Raw genomic sequence first — 23,216 nt, 5'->3', positions numbered from 1 at the left:
GGCCCTTATGCAAATGCGGATGCAGCAGCCACTGTTTGGAGCCCCTCATCATCCCGGCCTGCACGCCCACCTTTCTTCTCCTCGACTACGGTCGAACTTGGACGAGGTGAACTTTCCACACACAGAGGCAGGCATGATGGCCACCTAAAGGAGATTCGGATCGGGCAAACCCACACACTTTGACTACTGTTTCTGTAATCTCAATCTGATCTCTGCTCGGGTCCTCTAGTCGGTTTTCACTGTACCACATTGTTTGTAATAAAGCAGTTAAGAACGCAGCGTCTCTTTCCCACTCGCTCGCCCATCTCCCATTGCCAGGTAGCTGCTTCGGACCCCACCCCCTGCTTTTTTCCTACGTGGGCGATGCTACCCATTTACCCATCTCCCGATCCCGGGATTTTGAACTTTGTGCGGCGTCTGCTTATGAATGAAATCCGTTTGAACCTCTCCTAAGACTCGGCTACCATTTTACCGATTTCCATGAATGAACGTGCCAGAGCAGAGGAAAATTGGTGGTGATGGAGCGGCTGGCCGGGGGTCACGGTTCATTGCCCAGTGCAGATGCCAAATCGGCTCACTCCCCCATGCCACACCACACCGCCCTCTCCACCCACTCCACCCTCTCCACCCATTGCGTTTCGATTGAGTGAGCAAATTGATCCTCCAATTAGGGAAAAAACTGAAACAACTAGACTTGGGGCGAACGACATCAGCTCGGGGCTCCACGGTGATCGATGTTTGAACTTCTGCCTTCGAAACGGGTGCAAAGGGTGAAGCTCGCGGGTTAAATGTGTGTCGGCCCCGTTAGGGAGATACTGTTACACATTGGCCAACACATTCGCTATTTGGCTAATCACTTCTCTAAACCGGTGCAGACTTTCAAAAATCAAATGAAAGAAAACCGGGAGAAAGACAAGAAAATACCAAGCTGGTAGCGATCGCCCTCCTCTCCGTCCTCAAAAAGCCTGCTTTCCACTCACGCAGCCGCGAATTCGATACCCTGTAGATTCGATCTGCGGCGGGGTATACCACACCTATGTACCTTCGACTGAAAAACACAAGTGCAAGTGCTCAAAGGTCATGAGGGCGGGCCTAGGTACTTATTAAAGTTTTTAGTAAGGCCATTAGCAAGACCTCTTTACGAACTCTGACTTATCCGAGGTCTCCACTCAGACTCCAATTAACAAATTCTTCAGCAAGGTCAAGGTATGGAGCACAAAATAGGTTTGTATTTCCCAGTTAAGTACCCCACATCACTATCTACTATATCATTAAGATCCCTACATCATTAGTCCTTTCAAGTTAAAATATTAGGTTTCAAGTAGGATTTTTGTTAAAAGGCTTTATAGTGCTTCAAAGGGCATATTCCCTTCTGCCAGGATGATCCCAAACACCTCGTCGCCCTCATAGGTATCCCAAAGTCCGCATATGGCGTCTCGGGAGCCTTAACTTATTTCCAGATCTGGCATATCATGAACGCTGATCTATGACTCGACTTGGCCTGCGAATGGAGCTCGGAGCTCGGAGCTCGGAGCTTGGATCTCGGATCTGAGATCTCGGAATGGAACGCTCGCGTTCGCTGACTTGGCTTCGAACCCATTTTCTAATTGCCCCACGGTGGCCGCGGAATGTCTGCCTATTCATTCGCGGTCTCCTACTCCCCATGTTACTGCTCACTCTGGTATGTGTTTATTTCGATTCGTTTCGTTTTTCCTGTTTCCACGCAGGTTTAATTACCACATAGAGGGGGCTTCAGGCTCCGAGACGTGCAAAGTTCGAATCGGCATTGGAATCTCGGCTTTCAGCATTTGCATGGATCTCCCGCGATCGAGGAGAAGCAAAGGAGGGGTTATGGCCGTAGAAATGCCGATCGTCTGCTATTTTAATTGAGTTCACAAATGTTCTGAACCGAACCCCATTCACAGCCGGCGGTCGCCCCCTTTTTTCCACCATCTAATGCTGACAGCTACGTGCTGAGCCAGCTATCTTCCCTCCGCCGCTCCTGGCCCTGGGAAGCCCAGTGATTTCATGGTTGCTTAGTCGGAAATCAAAGCAGTTCGATTATTCAATATTTTCACAGTGCTTGTGGGAAATTAATACATCACCGTGGCCCCGGGCCGCCCATCCCGGGACCCCAAGTCCCCTCGGATCCCGGGACTCCCTTCTGGGGAAGGCTCTAATTAAAAACTGCTTGATACAGGTGTGCGCCGGAGAAAAAGTTGAAAGCCGCACTCTAATCCATCAAACAGTTTTGGCTCTACGTCGCTCCATTGATTAACCAAAAGTTTTCCATTGGGGTCGGTGGAGATCATGTGATGCCCAGCCACCGGATTCCGATCTCAGGGTCTTCTATACAGCCCATCTGTACGTCTGCAACCTCTCAGGAACCCACTGATATAATGTTGCCTCGGGTATTTGTGAAACTTCATGGTCCCTAATCAACAAATCAACGTTAAAGTAACTACTTTACACTCGGAAATCGAAGTCGATGGATTAGTTTCAGACAGTATTCCACAACTCATTCACAATATTTCCCCATCCGAGACTCCTAGACCTTCTTGGTAAGCCCTCTTGTGCGAGGAGAGCCGTTTAAAATTGGTTTTATAGACCAGGCACCAGCCGATCTCCGCTCAAGATATCAACATCCGCACGTCCCTCCGAGTCTTGGGTTCACGTTTTTCGGTGAGCACTTGCCGGAGTTCCTGAATCACTGAGCACGACGGAGGCCGAGGAGGAGGCTACCTGGGCATTGTTGCTGCGATTCCCTACCTGTGTCAATGTCAGACTCCAGCGCTAAATTGTCGCTTATTAAATGTCTCTCGTCCCGCCGACGAGCCACTTTATCAAAACTCCCGAGGGCGGAGATGCCGGAGAGACAGGAGGTAAGGGAGGAAGGGCGGAGGTAGCCGAATTCCACGTAACCGTGGTGTTGTCGTCTGCGGCCCATTGTCGAAAATTATGACTTGTTTTGGGATCGGAGTGCAAATAGCCCACTTCCTGTCTGTCTCCGTCCGCCATCCCGGCCTCTCTGCTCGCCGGCAGCCCATCTGCCTCGGTCCGCCGGTGATTTGGAGTGTCGCCGCTCCAAAATGCCGTTGTCATCGTCACGGACCGCCGATGTCCCCGCTGATAAGGAGTGCTGCGCTCGGAAACGGGGGACATCTATTTATGCACTACTGTCTTTGTCTTCGTCTCGGTGGCCCTTCAAACTACTGCGGTTGGTTCTGGATTGCTGGTGACAGTGCTCCCCATGAAGGCATTCGATGCTTCTCCGGTCACTGTTTGGGGAACATCGCGGCAATCGCTGTGCACACAACACAATCTGTTGATCCAACATAATGGTTAATGGGTCAGTTTTACTAATGGCATACTTAGCTAACAATAATCAAGTGCAAACATTACTCTTTGTATGCTTGTTTCTACTCAATAGTTACTGTTTTGATTACCGTTTTTGTCATACATTTACCAAAATATATATTTTTTTAGCCGCCTTTGGGTCATAACTTGGACAAACAGAGGGCTACCAATAGAAGGCCGACTGTTCTGCACGGCTTTTAATCTAGGCTAACTACTGCCATCACTTTAGGTCTTGAGCAGTTTTCACACTTTTCACAGGACTTCATTTAAATTACAATCCATTATTTGGATTGGTATTTTTGTAACAAGCCATATAGCATCGGCTTTTTCTGTTTATCAATACCCAAGTATCAGTTGCAAAGTATTTTCATTGCCTACGCGATAAGCTAGGAATCTACGAGTCCGGCACTCGCCTCACCTCGCCTCCACGAAACCCAGAATTTGGGGACCCGTGGGCGTGGCATCATTTAGAAGAACATATGTGATCACATTACGTTGCCGGCAGCCGGCTTGTAGTGCGCTTCCGTTTGCTAGCCCCGATTCTTCTTTGCCATCATTTGTCTTCTCTGTCGGAGCTAATTTGCCGCTGATGCAAAGGCGCCGCTTGAAGAAAAAGAGCCAAGTTGGGCCAAGACGCCTCCCATACCCACAGCCATTCCCAATCCGAATCGGAATCCGGGCCAATTCAGCCTGCAATTACACTTCCGCTGGGGAGGGCGAAGATCAGCGGAGCAGAGGCGAGGAGGAACACAGCCCCTCCTCCGAACGAAACCTCCCATTCATGCCGTCTCCGCGTTTCAGGCTCATTCACAAGACTCAGAGTCGAGCCGAGAGTTCAGGCATTCATTCACTCACCCATTCACGTTGATTGCCACCTTTTCCCCGATCTTTGCCTCCTGCCCCACGGCAGCCTCTTGTGCTCCAGTGATTAGTCTGTGCTAATGAACAGGCGGCGGCGGCTACCTAGCAAAAAATACAAAAACCAAATCAAAAGAAGAAACACATCCATGAAGACCCGCCGAGACCAAGAAAAAACCCCGAAAAAGACACAAAACTCAGAAAGCTCAGAAAACACAGAAAAAGAGCAGAAAAAGCGAGACAAAGTTGCACGAAAGCGGCAGACAAACAGAAATCAAATCCAATTTATGTTTTCAGCATTAATCATAATTTCTTGGGGGCCCACTTCGGCGTGGCGTGAAATAATTTTTATACGCCGTTTTTACGGAACCAAAATCCGTTTCGGAATCGAAAGCAAAATCAAAATCAAAACCGAAACCGAAACCGAAGTCCCAAAAAGTCCCAGGGGGAAAAGGTGTCAATGTCTAATTTTGATGGCGAATGCACTCGGAGCATTCTGTTTTCCTCATCAGACTGTGAGATATGGCAGAATGTGGCCGGGCTGGAAACTAGATCAGTGGATCGGTATTAATGGAGTGCGAGCACCGATCGCGATCGTTTTGGCCATGAAATTTGAGTGCCAAGAATGGGAATGGGAAAATGATGGTCCAGATCTTTGGGTTTGACTATACGCATTATGCGCGATATGTAGGTAAACGTATTTACAATATGAGGATAGTACAGGATCGTTCCTTTCTCCGGGCACTAACCATGGGTGGCCTCATCTGTTGGTATGCTTCGAGGGGTTCTGTTGCATCTAAGCCCTGTGCTGAGCATCCCAATTATCTCGTTTTATGCTAAACCATTCCAAGTGATTTCATTATAGATCGATTCCCCGGCGGAAAGGACCTGTTCTAGGCCAGTTTCGGATCGGTAGCTCGTCGGAGAGGCAGTTGGCGTGGACCCCACATCGTAAACGGACCTCTGATTTCGGGGGCGGGGGTCGCGAGGCTGGGCCACTTGAAAAGCAATTTTTTGAAATTTATTTTCCATTTATCGCTTTATTTATTTTCTACCTTCTTTCAGTGTGGCCCTGCCTGTCGGCTCCCCTCGCCACCAGCTCACCTGGTCTATCTGCTTATGCGCTTAGAGTTGCAGCCAAGGAGCCCAGGAAGATGACGAGGTGGATGGCTTAGGATTGGGTTTGTGCTTGGGATGCGGAATGGGAATGGGAACGATGACGGTGATGATGATGATGATGCTGCTCGGAGTGTTTATTTTTGTTTGGACGCAGAGACCTTTTTATTTGTCTGCATTTTGGAAGAGGAACCAGACGACGGAGCGAAGGAACTGTGTCTCAATGGGCCACAATCGAAAGTAATAATGAAATCCCATCAACAACGAGACAAAGGCTCTCTGACCATCTTCTCGAACTCCCCCCTCCCGAACCCATTCCACTGCCATTCCCATTCCCATTCCCATCGCCTTCCCTTTTTGGCCTGCAGAATGAGACGACGACACTTGCCTTGATTTTTATTGTTGGGCTTTTCCCCTGCCCTTTGATTTATCGCTAGCGGGAACGGGCAGGAAAATGGGAATGCTCTCGGTATTGGTTTTGGCCATGGGTCGAGGCCGGTTCTCTGGATACGTCTCTGTATCTGTATCTCTTTTTCGCCCAGATGATCTTGTTCTGCGACCAGCTGCCTGTTGCATTCCGCTCTCTCACCTCTTGCCAATGGCAACAACACAACAAAATGTGCGTGCCCAAGCTACAGGTGGACTGGGCTAGCAGGGAACCCGCGTACTGCCTCCAATTTACTTATTTAAATGTGTTTTAAAAAAGCTAAGATTAGTAAGTGCCCTTAAGTATAGTGTAGTACATGCACAGCGAGCACAGAGAGAAGTCTGACGTTCTCATCAGAGTTGAAAATGTTCTTGAAAATATTACGAAATTTTTGAAGTTGAAAGGGTTTTTACTGTGATTTTACATTATACCGCAATAACTATACTTACTTAAAAGTTGTTAAATACACTCTGTTTTTTCTCTTCCCACCATTTCATTGTAATAACAACGAACGTTCTCAATCCAAGAACAATGTGCTTGAATATTTCTCTCTGTGTGTGCATGTGTGCTATCGAGGCCCCACTGTAGTTGGGCCAGCTCCCCCGGCTGCCCATCCTCTCCCCAACTCGGGGTTCTATTCTGGTGCTTAGCACACAGTCAGTTCATTAATGTTATCAGCGGGCAAAAAAGGGGATGAAGGATGGTCTTTAGAGCACCCCTGCCCCCGACCCCGTCCCCCTCAGGCTGACAGGTTTGGTTCCCCACTTTTCTGGTTTGTGTACGCGCTGAGTTTGATGTGCAGCACTTGTTGTTGCTTTTGCCGGGGGCCCGCTGACACGCAAAAGTAACGGCAATTGGCAATTGGCCATTGGCCATCGCCTGGTGGCCAAAAAAGGACATGTCCACATGGCCATCGCGAAAAACTTGTCAACTGGAATCGGTCGATATGGCAGTGGTTTTTCTGGGGGCGGGGGTGAGTCTGCCTGATTTACCGACTTTTACGGACTGTACTGACCAGATGAACTACTTTCGAGCCACTGGCTGTGTACCGTTTCAAAGACTCACCTGTTGGCTTTTCTGCAATTTCGAAGGGCAGGTAACTCCTCACGCGGTACACGCGGCCGGTTCTCTCCCTCCGCTCTCCCCCTGTCGCACGCTAAACGAACGGTAAATATTTTGATTAGATTTTGGTGATCACTTGAGGCGGCATTCTTGCGATTTTTCCCATTGAACAAAAAAGAAAAAACAAAAAAACAAGTAGTAAAAGAACAATGCGAGCCGAGAGGAAGGGCAGCCCAAATAAAATAAACCTATTAAGATTTTATGGCATTTTCAAAGCCTTTCAAGCAGACACACGGGAACACGGCGATTGATTGGCATCGCATCGGGTTAAAATGGATTTCGTGGCTCTTAGTCACATCCGCCGAATGCGCGACGTACGACATACGATCCCGTATCTGAGGATCGCTATAGGCTACTACTGGCGAACACACTCGGGAATTATTGATGTGCCACCGGCAGGGACCGTAATTTATAGTTATTAGGTGCGTTCTACGCGACGCCGCAGCCTTTTTAGCCGGTTGCCGTTTTAAAAATAAAAACAAACTTGGCACACGCACTTTTCTCGCTCGCTCTCTGCTCGCGGGGACTCTCGACTCTCGAGACTTTCGCACTGGTGACTTCTCAAAACCAGGTTCACCTTCCGGCCACCAAGGGGCACTCACAGGGTGGTTGTAACAGCCAAAAAAAAGGGTAAATAGGGCTCAAAGGGCTGTGATGTACCGCTCGATATAGCGCACTCGTTCTCCGCACACAGCACACAGCACACAGCACACACGTCTTTCTTGGTCGGCGGCGCGAAGCGAAGTGAAGTGAGCATGGGAATGGGTATGGGAATGGACTCGGCTGCTCAGCTGAGTGCCGAGACGAGACCACCGGAGAGGAGAGCGGGGCAGAGCGGAGGAGGGGCGCGCAGCCGAAGAGCGCAGAGAGCGGGGCAGAGCGACCGGGAGGCTGCGCGAGAGGCTTCGGAGAGGGGTCCTCGTCCTGGTGGCTCCCCAACCACTCCACCCTACCACCCACCGTTACGCTGCCCATTTCAAGAGCGGTCTGCGTTAGAATTTCAAATTACCTTGATTATTATAAGCACAAAATCCTTAAAATTCTGCAACAACTGTTATTAATGTTAATGTTAATTTATGACTGAAAAAGTCGAACACAACTGTTATTTGGAAACTTTCTGGAAAGTCAATATATGTAATAGTTCTTATAAAATAACTGTTTTTTTCGTTCCCTGGCTTTCACTATCTCGTATGTTCGATGTACCATGTAGTAAATATTAAAACATTTTCAAATGACAGTTCTATACAACATCACTTTTATATAAAAGTATAACAATAAGTTTTATTTTATGACTGAAAAAAGTCTTACATAACTGTTGTTTGGAGACCTTTACTGGAATAGTCAATGAACAATGCAATGGTTCCTAGGAAATACCAGTTATTTTTGGTCCTGCTCTCACTGTTTCATATGTACATTGTACAATGTAGTAGATATTAAAACATATTCAAATTGATACGAGTTAGTATGAGTAGTTATTGAGTCATCCGTTGGCCTGCCTGACCTAATTAGAGTTCTTGTAATTCTCAGTCACCCTACCTCGCAAAAAAGGAAGGTTGATATTATGCTGGGATGACCCACCCACTCCCGCAATTAAACGCACGCCAAAGTGTTGTTGATTTCATTTTAATATATCTTCTGCTGTTGCTTTTATCCACTCAACGGTTTTCGTACGTCACAATAGTTGCATTCATAGTATTTCATGTATCATTATGTGGTATCAATTGGTATTTAATTAATAACTTGTGTGTGTGTGTAGGGCCAATTTCCGATTTCCAACATTTTACACTGGGCTCACAAAAAAAAGAGTCGTAGTCATAGTTACAGCTAGAGACTAAATTATAATTAAAATGCCTTCACTATTGTGGTTGTTGTGGTTGCAGTTGGCTAGTATGCGTTGTTGTTGCTCGAGTTAGTTAGTTAGTTAGTTCTTAGGGTTCTAGGCTTTATCTGTATTATATGCATTAGTTGCATTATTGTTTCTGTTTCGTTTCACTTCTCGCACGGCGCTTTTGTTAAATAAATGTTTGTGATATTCGTTTTTCTCTTGCTACAATCTTTAACCTAGACTTAAGGATCGAGAAGCAATGCAGCATGTAGTAGAAGTGATCGTTTATCTCTTTTTTTGTTTTAATATAATCCTTTCGTCATATAATATTCAATTTTTTTGTTTTGCTTGGCTTATGCATATGTTGTATATATAAAAATTGTTTTTCTTTTGTTTCATTTGTTAATTTTTAATTAAAAAGCTAATTTCGGTTGCTGGATGTGTCCTCAGACGACTGGCGGTTCGGTTCCTCCCAGGGGTTCGTCGTTACTGGTGTAAACAATAAACAGGTAAAGGAAATTAACAATAAATTAAGGAAAATATATGTAAATCATAATAAAAATAAACAAAAGAAGGTCAAAGAAACTGAAATAATTATATAATTTGTGCCTTTAGAGTCGTGTAAAAGTTGGCTAAAAGCTTCGCTAAACTGCATTTTCAGACTTTGCCTCAACGCGAAGAACTCTCGTTCTCCATTCATTCGGTATCAATATTTACTGATCCTATAATACATTTAAATATATTATCCATGTTTATCGGACTTTCAACATTTATATTTGTGTATACGTAAGAATAAGAGAGCAACTGTGCTTTTCTTTATCAAAACGTCTAGATATTAATCTTGGATAATAAATAATATTGTTCTACGGCTCAAGTCGTCTGTTTGAGATCAGGTTAAAATAAATGCATTTAAATAATCGCCACTTATGTATAACTTATGGGTATTCTGTATGAAACTGAAACACAATGTTTTGTAATAATATAGTAATATTATTGCTATGGTCACCAAGCAGGATCATTTTGACTAGATTTAAAGAGATATTAGAGATTCAGAATCGCAGGATAGATTGCACATATATCGAGGGATCTTCCCATAGCATATATTCGTGTTCGATTATCTACCTACGCCAGAGTTTTCTACCTATTAATAAGTGGCGCCCAGGTGAGTTCAGCATATAGCTTCGGAGTTGTATTTCCTGAGCTTGGCTTTGAGGCGAAAACAATCCAGCTAAAAGTGGCTAATACTAGATAAGATCTGTAACAATACCATATACAGATGAGTATTCCGCATATGTTCTATTCTGTGCTAACTAATTTACTATGAAAAAAAAACACGCTTAGAGTCTTGGTATTCTTTGGGATCGCTTAACACTAGTCGATTATCTATGTTCGTTCATCTGACTGCGGTTCTAACTGTACTTTGTATAGTATAACATGATATTCTGCAATGATATGGCACGATAATTTCAGTGGTAACACACCCAAATACTTTTGACTATTTGGTTATGCAGCTTGACACTTACTAGACTATATTTTTCAATGGAAAATACTTTTCTTAACTGAACGAATATTTTTCTATGTAATCAAATATTCCCTGTAAACTTTGTTGAAGTTTTATATAACATTGGAACGCAGTTAGATAACTAACTAGAAATGGTCAAATATGATAGCCCGAGGACCTGGGCTTAAGTGTCATAGCCGCTTTTGTATTTGGTTAACAAAAATGGAAGAAGATTCCTTTCATGTTTAGGTAAGGGGTACAGTTGCCAATAGTCAACTGACAGCGATTAACGATTGCCCTATCTGGTTCTTTATCGTTCCCGTTGCGACGCCGATAAATCGAGCTTAGCTAGGCGCAGGCAACAGACACAGGGATATCACCGATAAGCGGCAACTCAAGAGGACTATCGAAAGTCTAAGCGATAGCGAAAGTACCACTTGGTGCGCCTTGTTGGTGGGGAAGTCGTTGATCTTGGGACGCGGATAGAAAATATGCACCGGTGGCGGTTGATCCAGCTCGTCGAAGAAACTCAGATCCCTGCCAACCATATGGTTGTCCATATCTACATCATTACCGATCTCCTGGTAAACGAGGCTCGAAGGACTCCAGAGACTAATTGCGGCAGGCAGGCAGGAGGATTAAGACGTTACGAAGGCGCGGGATTTTATCTTGGAAGAGATGGAAATTACTTACGCGGGACACACGTTGGCATTCACTCCATTGATGGCAGCTGAACTTAGGTTAATTTGGCCCACGGTTTCGCCCTCGACCACTACAATGCAGCCGTTAAAGTTATCTTTGTAGCGGAAGCCCGTAAAACCCGCGACATCCGGAGCGCCACCTGGGAAAGAGAGCGGGTGAATCAGTATAAAATGGAAATACATTGCAGAAGGATTGAGGATTTGGGACACTGACCGACAAACACATTGCCCGGCAGCTTCATTGCCTTATTGAGGGTGGGTCGGGTGTCGCCCGTGTCCAGAATTTGGTCGACCTCCAGCATGGCGGTGTTCTCATCCCTCTTGGCGATCACAATGTGTCGCTCGCCGTTGTCCACGCGGATATCGCTGTTCCGGATCACCGCCTCTTCGCCATCGAGTCTCATGGAGTACTCCACATAGCCATCGACCACGGCAGCGGCGATGAAGTCCTGTCCGGTGTACTCCGCTCCGGCCTCCTGGCCCCACCAGAACAGCAGACCGTTCGGCTTGTTGGTGGTGAAGACGATGCCTATCGAGGAATACGATTGCTCCAGGGCGGGTTGGAAGTGGCTGCGATTCAGCTCCACGTATCCATCGCCGCGGAACGAGGCATTGAAGCCCAGCTGGAGGTCTGTAAGGGAACCAAGGTGAGATTTGTGAGCTTGCTTACTCCTTGGGGGGTTGACTCACGATTCTGGCAGTGTTTGCCGCTGAAGCCGAAGGGACAGGAGCATATGGCCAGATTCTCCTGCTCGCTGCAGCTTCCTCCGTTTTCACAGGGATCGCTGGCACAAGGAGCCAACTCCTGCCGTTCACTCTCGTGGACCGTTGGGGATGGAGGCAGAACTGGTGGCTCATTGTCAACGCCTTCCCCTTCGCCACCTATCTCATTCGTCTCCTCGCAATTCTGGATGTTCGCCGCATCCTTGATGTCCGCCAACAGGTTAACGGCCTTTTGGAAATTGTACAGCTTGGAGATGCAGCCGTCGAAGCCCTTGGTGATGTTCACATCCCTGTTGATCTTGACCGTCGACCGATCGTAGCCACCCACATAGAGGGGTGTTTTGAGGGACAGAATGCGATCTGTTCCCGGGGCCTTGGCCTTGGCCTTTCGCTCTGGTCCATCGCCCACCCGGAGAATGCCCTCGTTCAGGCGACGTCTTATCTCGATTCTTGTCCAGCGGTTCAGGGGCAACGGGTCCGCCGATCGCACCACCACGGGATCCAAACGGGCGGCCGTGTTAATCAGCAGCTCCACGTGGCCACCGCGCAGTACCAGCGCCAGGTAATCGCCGCTGGGCAAACTGGACTCGGCCGTGTACAAAATCAAAGAGTCCTCCAAACTTGAGGGACGCACGGACAGTGTGATGTTTACTTTGGTGACCTTGGGAGTTCTAGGGTGAGCAAGGAAGCAGGGAATATATATTGACATGGGGAATTAATAGATATTGAGATATGACTACTAACCCGTAGGCCGCAAAGCTGTTGTCCTTGAACTTGAGGCTGTGCTCGTTCAAAATCTCATTGTACTGGCACCGATCTCCGGCTCTGTTGAGGGGGCACAGGCACTCGATGTCGTTCTCCGTGTTCTCACAGCGTCCGGCGCCGCAGACTCCGGGGGCGCACTGATTGCCCTCGATGGCACAATTCCGGCCAGTCCATCTAGGCTGGCACACACAGGTGTAAGCCTGCTCTGTCTGGCTCTCCAGGCAGACGCCCTTGTTCTGGCACGGTCCCTGGGCACAGGGCCGGCAGTCGGTGATGCCCTCCTTGAACTTGGCCTCGCGGACCAGCTCCACGGTGCGTCCCTGCAGGGTCAGGCGGCTGATGCAGCCCACGAAGCCCGATTGCTGGCCAACGGCCTCGGCGGGCAGGAACTCCCAGTTGGGTACTCCGCCAATGTACAGATCCTCGATCAGTTCCAGCTGGGGTATCTGCTGGAGCTGGGACGTGGGGAATGCCACCGGATGCTGCTCATCCACCTGGATGTATCCGTCCCTCTTGAAGCGACTCACGCGCACCGTGTGCCATTCGTTCAGAGCCAGTGGCTCCTCTGCCCGCACCAGCAACGGTTTGCCACCGAAATCAAACCGGAACTCCGCATAGCGATCCTTCAGCGATAGAGCGATATAGTCACCGCTGCCGCGGGTCTGTCCGTTGAAGAGCAGCAGTCCGTCGCCGATCTCCGGACGGAAGGTCAGCTCGAAGTTGAACTTGAACGAGGAGTTGGAGAGCGTGGGGAAGCTCATGTAGCTGCGAGGTTCCTGTCGGAACTGGGGAATCGCCCCGGTCACAACCAAAATGTTGGGGAAGTCCGCCGTCTCACCGTCGCCGTACTGGGCTGTACACACGTAGGTTCCGGCGTCGTTCGCTTGCACGCGGTCCAGTGAGAGTTTTTCCTGGAATTCCAAAAGAGAACTGATTAGGAACAACCAGTTTTTGAAAGAGCCCTTCTACAAGAAAGTACCAAAGGTTCTTCTTGATATATGGTTCATTATTAGAAGTCTTAGAGCTACCTTTCCGGGACTTACATTGTGCAGACTGCGTCCCGCTTGGAGTTGTCCATATTGGCGGGACCAGCGGTAACTGGCCTGCCGACCCTCATCCGCTCCGCACTGCAGCTCCGCATTTGCGCCCACCTTGGCGTAGACTATCTTGGAGCTCTTCAGTTCATGGGGCTGGTCCTCGACCTCAAGCTGGTAGCTGGTGGTGTACAGATCTCCCTCGATCTCCGTCTTGCACTTGCACACGTAGTTGCCGGCATCGCTGGGAGCCACATTACTGATTACCAGATTGTTGCCCACTTGCTGCAGGGATTCAGGAGAACATACAAAGTGTTTTAGATTGGGGAATGGGAAACGCTGTACTATTGGGTGATCTGAGAACCTGTGATCCTGTGATCCTTAATATTATAGAACGTTGATCCATTATAAATAAAAATGGGAAACAGTTAAACTAAGTTGATAAGGTTGAAGTGCAAAGTTAAGTAGAATATTATATAATTATAAATGAGGGGTTGTTACTAAGACTTAGTTTTAAAAACACTAAAATGTAAAGTAATTAATAAAAAAATTCGTTTCGATTTTAAGGAACTGAGAGGTCCTAACGTATGCTGGATGTGTAAACTATTAGTTGGCATATTTCCTTTTAAACCGTACTCACCCGGATATTATCGCTGAACGGAGCTCCATCGGCCCGTTCCCACGTGACGTCTGGGTAGGAATCGTCGGAGGAGTAGCACTCGATGGTGGTGCCCTCCCCTGCCAGCAGGTTCGAGGACTGTTCGCTCAGGGTCAGCTGGGGCTCGCGGATCCATCCTGTAGAGGGGGGCGCTGTTGGCACTGGCGGCAGGTAGAGTGGGGGCGGAGTGGCCACTGATACCGCTGATACCGCCCAACCGCCAACAGGATATCCGGTACACACACACATTGAAAGGGGCGACAGCGCGACAGGTCAACGGGTCGACAAGGACGACAAGGATGGTCGGCGGAACGATCACAATTCAGCGACAATTCACAAGTGCATGGGTGCGTATGTGTAATTATGTGTATGTGTGTGTGGGTGGTGTATTTGTGTTTGTGTGTGAGTCATGGAAATGGGAATAAGATAGTAAAAAATACACAGAGAGAGAGAAAACAATTAGCAAGATTACAGGTCAAAATAGGCGTTTCAAACAGAAAAACGGCGATAGTTATCGATCGATAAGTTGCAATTGGTTATCGGCGATATTAACTCCATATCGCCACATAAATTTTAGAAAACTAACAAGAGATGTAAGTTATTTTTGTATACCGATTTAAGGTCGATTGGCTTATCGTTCGATTCGTATCGCACTGCGTTTTTTAGTTGTTTCGATTTGGAATTTGGTTTCCTAGTTAGACAATACATAGATACGATACGATTTACATTAGAGGGGCGACAGAGAGGGGACTTTGTGGATTGGTGAGGTGGACTATTTTTTATGGATCTACTTTTACTCAATACTACTACGAATCGAATCACACAAAATACGAATACATGTGGGGTTACGAATGGGTTCGTTTAGATTGGTTTCATTTTGGTTTTCACATTTGGTTTCTCATCTCAAATGTCGAATTCTACAGATCTAATTTGGACTTGGGTTACCACTAAAATCACAGATGTCTTATTTCGGTTTTTTGAGTCACAAATATACATATAGGGATATATAGATACAGTTATAGATACATTGTACAGAATTTCGATTACTTAACTAACGTTTATCGAGTGGTGTGCGCGTATGTGTATGGTAGTGGCTGAGTGTTTTGCATTATTTACATACATTTCGTAAGTCTAAGTTGGGTTATAAAGTTAGTAACACGGTAGCCTGCCGCATGCAATCCATACATCCAAAGTTAAAACCTGTTAAATTGCCAACCCGCTGAACGCTGTAAAAGTATCGATTGCTTGGCTATCGTTTATCGTTATTTGTTATTTTAAACCCTTGAGGTGCTTGTGCTCCGATTCTTCTTTTTTTACTTCTCGATTGATTTTATTTGGTGCAGTTGGTCGGTTATCGCCGGTCGGCCTTCGAAATTGGGTTGCCTTAGTTTCAGTGCCAATTGCAATCGCATCAACTCTACGATTTGGTGCACCCACGAGCAATTCGGAAGATTTTGACAGGAAGAGGCGTAGAGATAGTAGATAAAGATATGCTTATTGAGGTTGGACAGGAGGACGAGGAAGAGGAGGAGGAGGAGGAGGAGGATACTTAGAATACAAATAAGTACAGTTGATACCAGGGCATAGAGTGGGGGAAAGCTTTTGTGGTGAGGGTGAAGAGAGAAATGTTTGGGACCAACCGAAGCTGCGCTTCCTCAGCTTCCGATCCTTGAGGGCCTTCTCCTGACTCCTCCTTAGCAGCTGTTGGTCCTTCTTCCAGCGCTTAAAGTTCCCGGATCCTGAGTTGGATCCCGATTTTCCACTCCCCTTGCTGGCGATACAGTTGAATTCATCAGAGTGATCCGTGCAGTCGTAGATCCCATCGCACACCATGTTGGCCCTGATGCAGGTGTGCGGATGCGAAACGCACTTAAAGTCGTTGGGTTGGCAGGTGTACGAAATAGTTGGAGCCCGAATCGTGGCTGGTCCGGAGTTCAGGGGCTTCGAGGGCGAGAATTTGCTGCTCTTGAAGTCTGCGGCGGTTTTTATTTGCAATTTTGTGTGTTCGTTTCGTGTTTTTTTTCGGTATGTTCGGTATTATTTTCGCAATTTTCAATTTTCGTTTTGTGGAAAGGCACAAAGTAAAAAATTAGCAAAAATATACAGCCTCCGCAGCACTGAAGCCCTTGGTTAGTACAGTAGGCCCTAAACCCCATGTGACAGCTTAAACCAAGGTATCCTACCCTTTAGACGTGTTATGATATTGATTATTGGGGATCCACGCATGCTGGTAAAGTTAAGAAAGTGCTCTACTAATCGAATCGAATATCGATGGTCTATTGTGGGGCTTTTGTGCATTAGTGGGCGTGGCGGGTTGGGATGATTTGTTCAGTAAAGCAACTTTTTACAGTTTTTTTTTGGTATTATTTTTCTGTTTTGATTTTTTATAAAACTTATTTAGCTCTAGGGTTAGGCAGTTCATAATACAGATTTAAAGATCATTAGATTAATAATACAAAACAAATGCAAAATAAACGAAAAAAGGTCAAACAAATTAAAGAGTGTAAATAAAATACAAATAATATAGATATCATATTATGGAGGATCGCTGCTATTAGAATTGGTTATTCGGCGGTGGCTGTAACACACCTGCACAAATATACAGAACCATGCAGGGCGTTTCCTTCAGGGAGACACCGCCCTTGAACCGATTGATAGGATACTGGGTGGGTATTCCTGGGCAGTCGTAGTTGCGTCGTTCGTTTGATTGATTGCAGTTGCAGTTGCAGTTACATGCCAAACCATTACATTTGTTTGTGTTTTGTGTGTTTTTTTCGACATGGGATCAGCAAAAGCGCACACAGTGTACCATATCATATCATATCATATGGCATATAGCATGTAGCATATGGCATATACCAATTAAACAGTTTGGGTCAAGTCAAATCAAAGGGTAATTTAAAATTATTTCAACAAGCGCACATGTAAGAAAGTGGGAGAAAGAGAGAAAAGCGTGAGAGAGAAAGAAATAAATATGAAATTAATTAATGTGTTCCATTTGCATTTAAAAAGTAGGTGGAACTATAAGACCTACGGCTTCAACAAATTCTTTAAGCTGACTGCATCTGACGGTTTGACTGATTTTATCTGATTCAGAAAGTTATTATTATTATTTACAATTCAAGTTGTGCTGGTTTCCTTCGCATTTATTTTCAGTGTGCTCGAAGTGCAATTTCAGTGATGTTGCAGGATCTCGGGAACAAAGAGGTGGAAATGGCTGTAGATCTGGTGCAGTGCCTTTTTGTTTCTTGCCACTTTCACTTGTTAATACACAAAAACACAAACAGTTGACAACCAAAAACCGTTCAATAAGTGTAAGCTTCAAATAGCAAAATGGGATTATAAATGGGGACTAAAGTTGACAAACACCGGGGGTCAGTATCAATGAGGAAAGAGGAGCCGTCACCAGAACTGGGTTTCTATGTTAAAAACGCAACAAAGGGTGACCAGAATCGGTCGACCGAAGCTCTGTAACCCTTGCAGATTTATAAGTTTCATTGCCAATTAATTTGAATTTAACCAAATTTACGACGCTATTGTAATTTCAAATTAGTATTTGTGAGCTGTTCTTTCTGAACTCGGACAGAAAATGTGGAAAATAGTAATTCATGAATCTTGGACTCTGCAAGGGCTTCGAAAATAAATAAAAAGAATATGTTACAATTTGCTTCACACATTTTGCTGTGCAAGTTTTTAATGTTAATATTATGTTTTATTTCTCACTTTTAGTGGGGTTTACTTAAATATATTGTATTAGAAATGTTTTGGCAGCCATTTGGTAAGCTTAAGATTTATCAAGTTGGTAGAATGTTCGTACAAATATATCAAAGTGTGCGTGTGGTGTATAATTCGTTTTCCAGATCTTAGATTGCTACGATTTCAATCGGTAAAAAAATCAATTTTGGATTCGGACTTTGTTTTGCATGCAATGGAGTTGTGTACTTTATATTCTTACATGAATGGCAGTTGTCTTTTTGTTTGTGACTCCACCACCAAAGTTTTGCAATGATTTCGATATCTTCACTCGATCGTTTGTTATATACAGAGTGTGTTCGTAGGAACCTGAAACCGCTGCCTATAGTGCCAGACATATATACATGGAAATATTGCTTGTTTTTGGGTGTTGGGGGACTGACAATTTCCGATTGCGTATTTACAGGGTGTTTTTGCTGTTTTCGATTTCGTCGTTTTTACCTTTTGTCGGTTTTTAAGTTTAGGTTAACAGATACGAGTACATTGATGTGTTTATATATAGGCGTATTCATATATATATATATTTAAATTGAGTGGGGAATTAGTAAAATCAGCGAACGATCAAACCTGCTTAACAAAGCCTAGTCCTGGAAAATGATTCCTTTTCTTATAGATTTAGATATTTAGGAGTTCTTACTTATTTCGTTTAACTTTCGGGCTGGCCTAGCAAAGATTTTGTTCAAATGTTTTATTTTTTTTGAGTAAACCCATTTGGAAGTGGGTCCTTTTCGTTTCGATAGGGGCTACTTTATGTGTTTTGTTTCGTTTTTCGGGGGAGAGATGGGACAGGACATCCGGATCCGACTCCGCCTCTGAGCCAGAGTCGGGGACCGAGGTTCCGGGACCTCAGAGAACCTAACGCGTGGCGATTACTCACTTAGTACTTGCAAGTCGATGGAGACGGGCGGCAGTGGCTGCCTTCTGTCCAGGTCGTACGAGTTGCAGATATAGCGGCCCTCATCCTCGGGCTGCAGCTTGGTCAGCTCGAGCACTTGGCTGTCGGGACGGGCGTTGTGGGGCAATGCAAGGTTGTCCTCACGGTACCAGTTGAACTGCAACGAATCGATCGAAGGTAAGGAATACGCCAAATCTTTTGGTGAATATCAGTTGAACGCTGTTTGTGTAGCGGTGTATATGCAAATAGTAGCTAGAACTCTACTTAAAGGGTGCAGTGAGGGCATTCTTCATTATAATAACTTAAGTTCTTAAGATGTGTCTCAAGCACTCCCTTATCCACTTACCTGGATGTTGCCGCGGTGGTCCCCGCCGTACTGGTTGGTCAAGCTGCATCGCAACTGAATGGTCTCGCCCACGCGGCGCTGCTGCACCTGGGAACCGGGCACCGGGGCCACCGGCTGGAAGAGACCGGGCTTCTTCACCGTCACCCTTGCGCTCTCTGATCGAGTGCCGTATTCGTTGTTGGCGCTGCAGCGGTAATCACCGGCAGCCGCCTGCGTGATGGACGTGAAGCGGAGGACGTTGCCTTCGATGCGAACGGAACTGGAGATCGAAAAGATGGTATACGAGTCAAAAATTGATCCTGTTCAATATCTCAATATCGATATTCCTACTTGGACAGGGGTCGATTGTTGTCGGTGGTCCAGCGCACGTTGTCCGGATGCGCGTTCTCCACCTGACAGTAGACATCCAAATTCTGGCCCGGTTCCAGGGTCAGCGGAATTTTCGGGTAGAACGTGATCCTGGGCAGGGGCAGGAGGGTCAACTCCCTCACGACATGGGCCACCACATTGCCATTGCGATCGATTCCATTGCAACGATACTGACCCAGATTCTGTGGCTCCACGAACACTATCACCAGCGAGTTTCTCACAGTGTAGGCATTGGGTGGCAAGGGTGCGCCATCTACGCGTTCCCACCGCGTGTTCACGTTCTCGATGTCACAGGTCAGGGTCACATTATCGCCCAAGCCGGTGCCAAGGCGATCGTTGGGAGACACTTGAATTGGGGGGCGGCGGTCACCATCTACATCGGGATCCTCGTCTACTGGGAAGGTAATTAGAAAGCAGCCTTGAAATGAGGTCTAAAACTAAGGGATTTTCCAATCAAAAAAACTAGCTCTGATGCTTTTTTTTTATATCCCCTGAAATCTCTCATTAAATTGTCTTTACATTTAATGGCGGTATGACACTGACATCAATTTTAACTAATAAACTTCATGGCAACCTATGCCCACATATACCTGTACCTATAACTAAACTATTATCTTCATATAAGTAGTTGCTAGGACTTCTTTTTAGATAAGTTAGTTATTCGACATTTAAGAAAGCCTCTTGACAGGCCATTTCCAATTCGGATTACAAGTGATAGGAATTCAGTTGGGTAACTTTGGTCGATTGTGAATTTATCGATACAACCTAGGGATATTTCAATCCGAATGGACTGTGCACTCACCTCCTCCAATGTCACCCCGCCTCTCTTGGATCTCCACGCGAATATAGCGTTGATCCTCACCGGCAACGTTAGATCCGTGGCAGGTGTAGATGCCTTCATCTTCCTTTGTCACCCGGTATATTTTGACGTCGGCAGAGTTGCCTGCGGGACGTTGACCAAATTCGGAACGCAGAACGTGCTGCTGCACATTTTCCGGATAGCTCCAGAAAACCGAAGGAGTGGGGACGCCACTGCCCACGCAGGACAGTGAGAGCTCGTCGCCCACGGTGAGACGGATGCTCTGGGTATCGGGCTGTATCTGGACGATAGCCGCCTCATGAACGGTAATGGTCGCCGTTTCGGTCACCTGGCCAGCAACGTTAATCGCCCGGCACTCGTAGGCCCCGCTGTCGGCGATCTGAATATCTTCGATCCTGCGGGGGAACAAATATATAATTTTAGTCAGGATTAGTGTGTCATTACGGTTTGTAGTAGTTTGTAGTACTTACAAAACGTAGCCGGGTGCCTCGATTCTGTGACGCGGTGACAGGGGCTGGCCATCCGCACGAACCCACTCGACGGTCGGTTCGGGAATACCACCGACGTCACAGTAGAGGGACGCCTGGGAGCCAACCAGAATCGGTTGCTGGGGCGCATCAACCCTAATGCTCGGCCGCTCCCGGGCTGCAAACAAGTAAACCACAGTGGTGGCAGCAATTAGTATTAGGATCAGACTGTGCGGACCTGTCTTATTACCAACTCCACTCTTGTGCACTTGCATGGCAAAGTTTGGGTTTTAATTCGGATTAAGGGGTTTCAAATGTTTCAAAAATAATAAAAGGGGGTTGGGGGAGGGGGGCGAGATAATCAGTGTTTGTGAGGGAAGAGAGACAACAATACGAGATAGAGCAAAGGCATTGTTAGCATGGACCTTCTTTGGGGTGGGGCAAGATTTTAGATTCTAAAAGTTGCGGTTAAAAACTGTAAGTATTTATAGTATCGTTTGAACTCGAGTTTAGCCACGGAGTCCCCGAGTAGTTTTTGGTTGTTTTTATCTTGAACCGCAACTGGTATTAGCCTAGGGTAGCCTGGTATTGACTAGTCGCTATTCAAATACCGGATCCCTGATAACTTACGTTCAATGTCGATGTTAGTGCTGGACTGATCGTTTCCGTGAGTGTTTTCGGCGAAGCAGGAGTAGACACCACGATTCTCGAGCCTGGCTCCATAGATAGTGAGCACATTGCCACTGATGTGGACATTGTCGGCCAGATTGTCGTGAACCTTGGCCCACTTGATGGAGGGATAGGGCGATCCACTGGCCTCGCAGGTGATGCTATAGTCCTCGCCCTGCACGACCACGATATTCTGCTCCAAGCTCAGGATCTGCGGCTTGTCGCTGCGAAACATGAAGAGAGACATAACACATTAATATTCTCCTTTCGCACATCTGTAATCTGGCCAGGTTATTAACGTATTATCTTTGCACTCACCCAAGGATTGGTGGCTCGCCCGCCGGCTCGATGTACACATGTGCGCTCTCGGTGAAGTTGCGACGAGTGCGAAGGTCAAAGGCCACACAGGTGTAGACGCCGGAGTCGCGGACAGTGGAATCTCGGATTTCCAGCACATTGCCACGGACCTGGACATTTCGCGCGGGCGACGAAGACAGGGAGCGCCCATCATGGGACCAATCGTAGCGCAGAGAGGCAGCGCTTGTGAATTGGCATTGCAACTGGAAGGATTCACCGGCTAGACCATTGTACATCTCCGGTGTGATGTACAAGCGATCCTGCGGCGGCGGCGGCTGGGGAGGATTACTCTCCACATAGACGATCACGTACTTCTCATCCTGATTCTGGTCATTCGCTGCCTGGCAGCGATAGCGACCCTCATCCGATTTCCTGGGCGAATCGAAGACTAGGCGATTGCCGTATGTTCGTGTACTTTGGGCCTCGATGCCATCTACCCGAGTCCAGGTGACAGTTGGCGGTGGGTTGCCCCGCACCTCGCAGACGATCTCATTTCTCACGTACTCCTGGAAGGTCACCTCGCTCGGCAAGTCCACAATCTCCGCCGCTGAGCGTTGGTCCGTCGCTAAGGGTTAAATTGTGGAGAGAAGAAAAAGATGAAATACGTCAACTTAGGATTTATATATTCATAGGGATAATATTGCAGGTACCAAAGAAATAACTAGTTATTAAAATGAAAACATAAATCAATTTTGGGAATTTTAAGTACCGTATCGTGCCAACATTTCCTCGGCATAACCTTCGATAAATGCCGCAATTTTTATGGGATTATAAATACGATTAGCTATTGGTATTTCTAGGTATGGACCCCCAGTACTCACGGGTAACAGTGATGACGATGTTATCCGTGAAGATGCGTCCGGTTTCGTTGTTCTTGGCCTGGCAGATGTAGATTCCAGAATCGCTAATCTGCAGGTTGTACAGACGCAGCTCACCGCCTTCCATATCGAAGCTCACGGGCATGCGACTGTGCTCCTTGTACCAGTTCACAATGACCGGGGTCTGGGCATTAAAAAATAAAGGTGTAATCACATCAAAAATACAATAAGTTACTGTCAGTTATTAAGGATGCATTGAAAGAGTTGATAGTTCTCTGAACCATCTACTATTTTATAGAATTGGATCCCTGGCAACTCACATTGCTCCAGCGCGTTCGACCGCTGCAGCTGAGGCTCAGCGATCCACCCACGGGCACAATGGAGATCTCCGGCTTGGCGATCGACACGATGATCTGGGTGTGCACGGGATCGTCGGTGCTGGGGTCCGGTCCCGGAGTTGGTTCAAAGGAGTCTGGGGTGGCGTAAAGTATTGATTAGACAAATGCTTTGACACCCTTGGCGGTTCCCACAAATTTAGTTCCTTGCGGTGTGAGTAAAGCCCTCTTTAATCGAACCAATGTTTCATCTGAGTTTTTCTTATGGAACATACCCATATAGAATTGTATATGAAAGTC

The 23,216-nt window shown here is 46.6% G+C and overlaps 2 protein-coding genes across 26 annotated transcripts in view; both read right to left on the bottom strand.

The window, feature by feature from the left end:
- The window catches only part of LOC108023554 (interference hedgehog), a 28,597-nt gene extending 20,992 nt beyond the window's left edge, over positions 1-7,605 (bottom strand). For 2 of the 6 annotated variants that reach the window (XM_044093126.2, XM_044093122.2), the window contains exons 1-2: positions 7,378-7,605; positions 6,824-6,914 (exon numbers count right to left, since the gene is read on the bottom strand). The gene's annotated coding sequence lies outside the window, so the exon portion shown is untranslated. Of the gene's footprint in view, positions 1-4,212; positions 4,321-6,823; positions 6,915-7,377 lie in introns of all 6 variants that reach the window. The other 4 variants (XM_050886246.1, XM_050886247.1, XM_050886243.1 and 1 more) reach the window with 4 other exon arrangements.
- An 882-nt stretch (positions 7,606-8,487) lies between these two features.
- Positions 8,488-23,216, bottom strand: part of LOC108023327 (basement membrane-specific heparan sulfate proteoglycan core protein) — an 81,349-nt gene continuing 66,620 nt past the window's right edge. For 17 of the 20 annotated variants that reach the window (XM_050886442.1, XM_050886441.1, XM_050886454.1 and 14 more), the window contains 17 exons: positions 22,902-23,053; positions 22,585-22,765; positions 21,725-22,328; positions 21,368-21,630; positions 20,741-20,915; positions 20,253-20,665; positions 19,412-19,844; positions 19,082-19,340; positions 18,718-18,892; positions 16,677-16,763; positions 14,070-14,290; positions 13,439-13,714; positions 12,375-13,306; positions 11,598-12,301; positions 11,122-11,538; positions 10,900-11,047; positions 8,488-9,194 (listed from right to left, as the gene is read on the bottom strand). In XM_050886442.1, the coding sequence (XP_050742399.1) occupies positions 9,152-9,194; positions 10,900-11,047; positions 11,122-11,538; positions 11,598-12,301; positions 12,375-13,306; positions 13,439-13,714; positions 14,070-14,290; positions 16,677-16,763; positions 18,718-18,892; positions 19,082-19,340; positions 19,412-19,844; positions 20,253-20,665; positions 20,741-20,915; positions 21,368-21,630; positions 21,725-22,328; positions 22,585-22,765; positions 22,902-23,053 (5,483 nt within the window). In that variant the 3' untranslated portion in view covers positions 8,488-9,151. Of the gene's footprint in view, positions 9,195-10,899; positions 11,048-11,121; positions 11,539-11,597; positions 12,302-12,374; positions 13,307-13,438; positions 13,715-14,069; positions 14,291-14,325; positions 16,061-16,676; positions 16,764-18,717; positions 18,893-19,081; positions 19,341-19,411; positions 19,845-20,252; positions 20,666-20,740; positions 20,916-21,367; positions 21,631-21,724; positions 22,329-22,584; positions 22,766-22,901; positions 23,054-23,216 lie in introns of those variants that run through there. The other 3 variants (XM_050886445.1, XM_050886460.1, XM_050886491.1) reach the window with 3 other exon arrangements.

The sequence above is a fragment of the Drosophila biarmipes genome, chromosome X (assembly GCF_025231255.1).
Source record: "Drosophila biarmipes strain raj3 chromosome X, RU_DBia_V1.1, whole genome shotgun sequence".
Classification (NCBI taxonomy): Eukaryota; Metazoa; Arthropoda; class Insecta; order Diptera; family Drosophilidae; genus Drosophila; species Drosophila biarmipes.
Note: the sequence above shows the minus strand (reverse complement) of the source record. Positions and strands in the feature narration are given on the sequence as shown.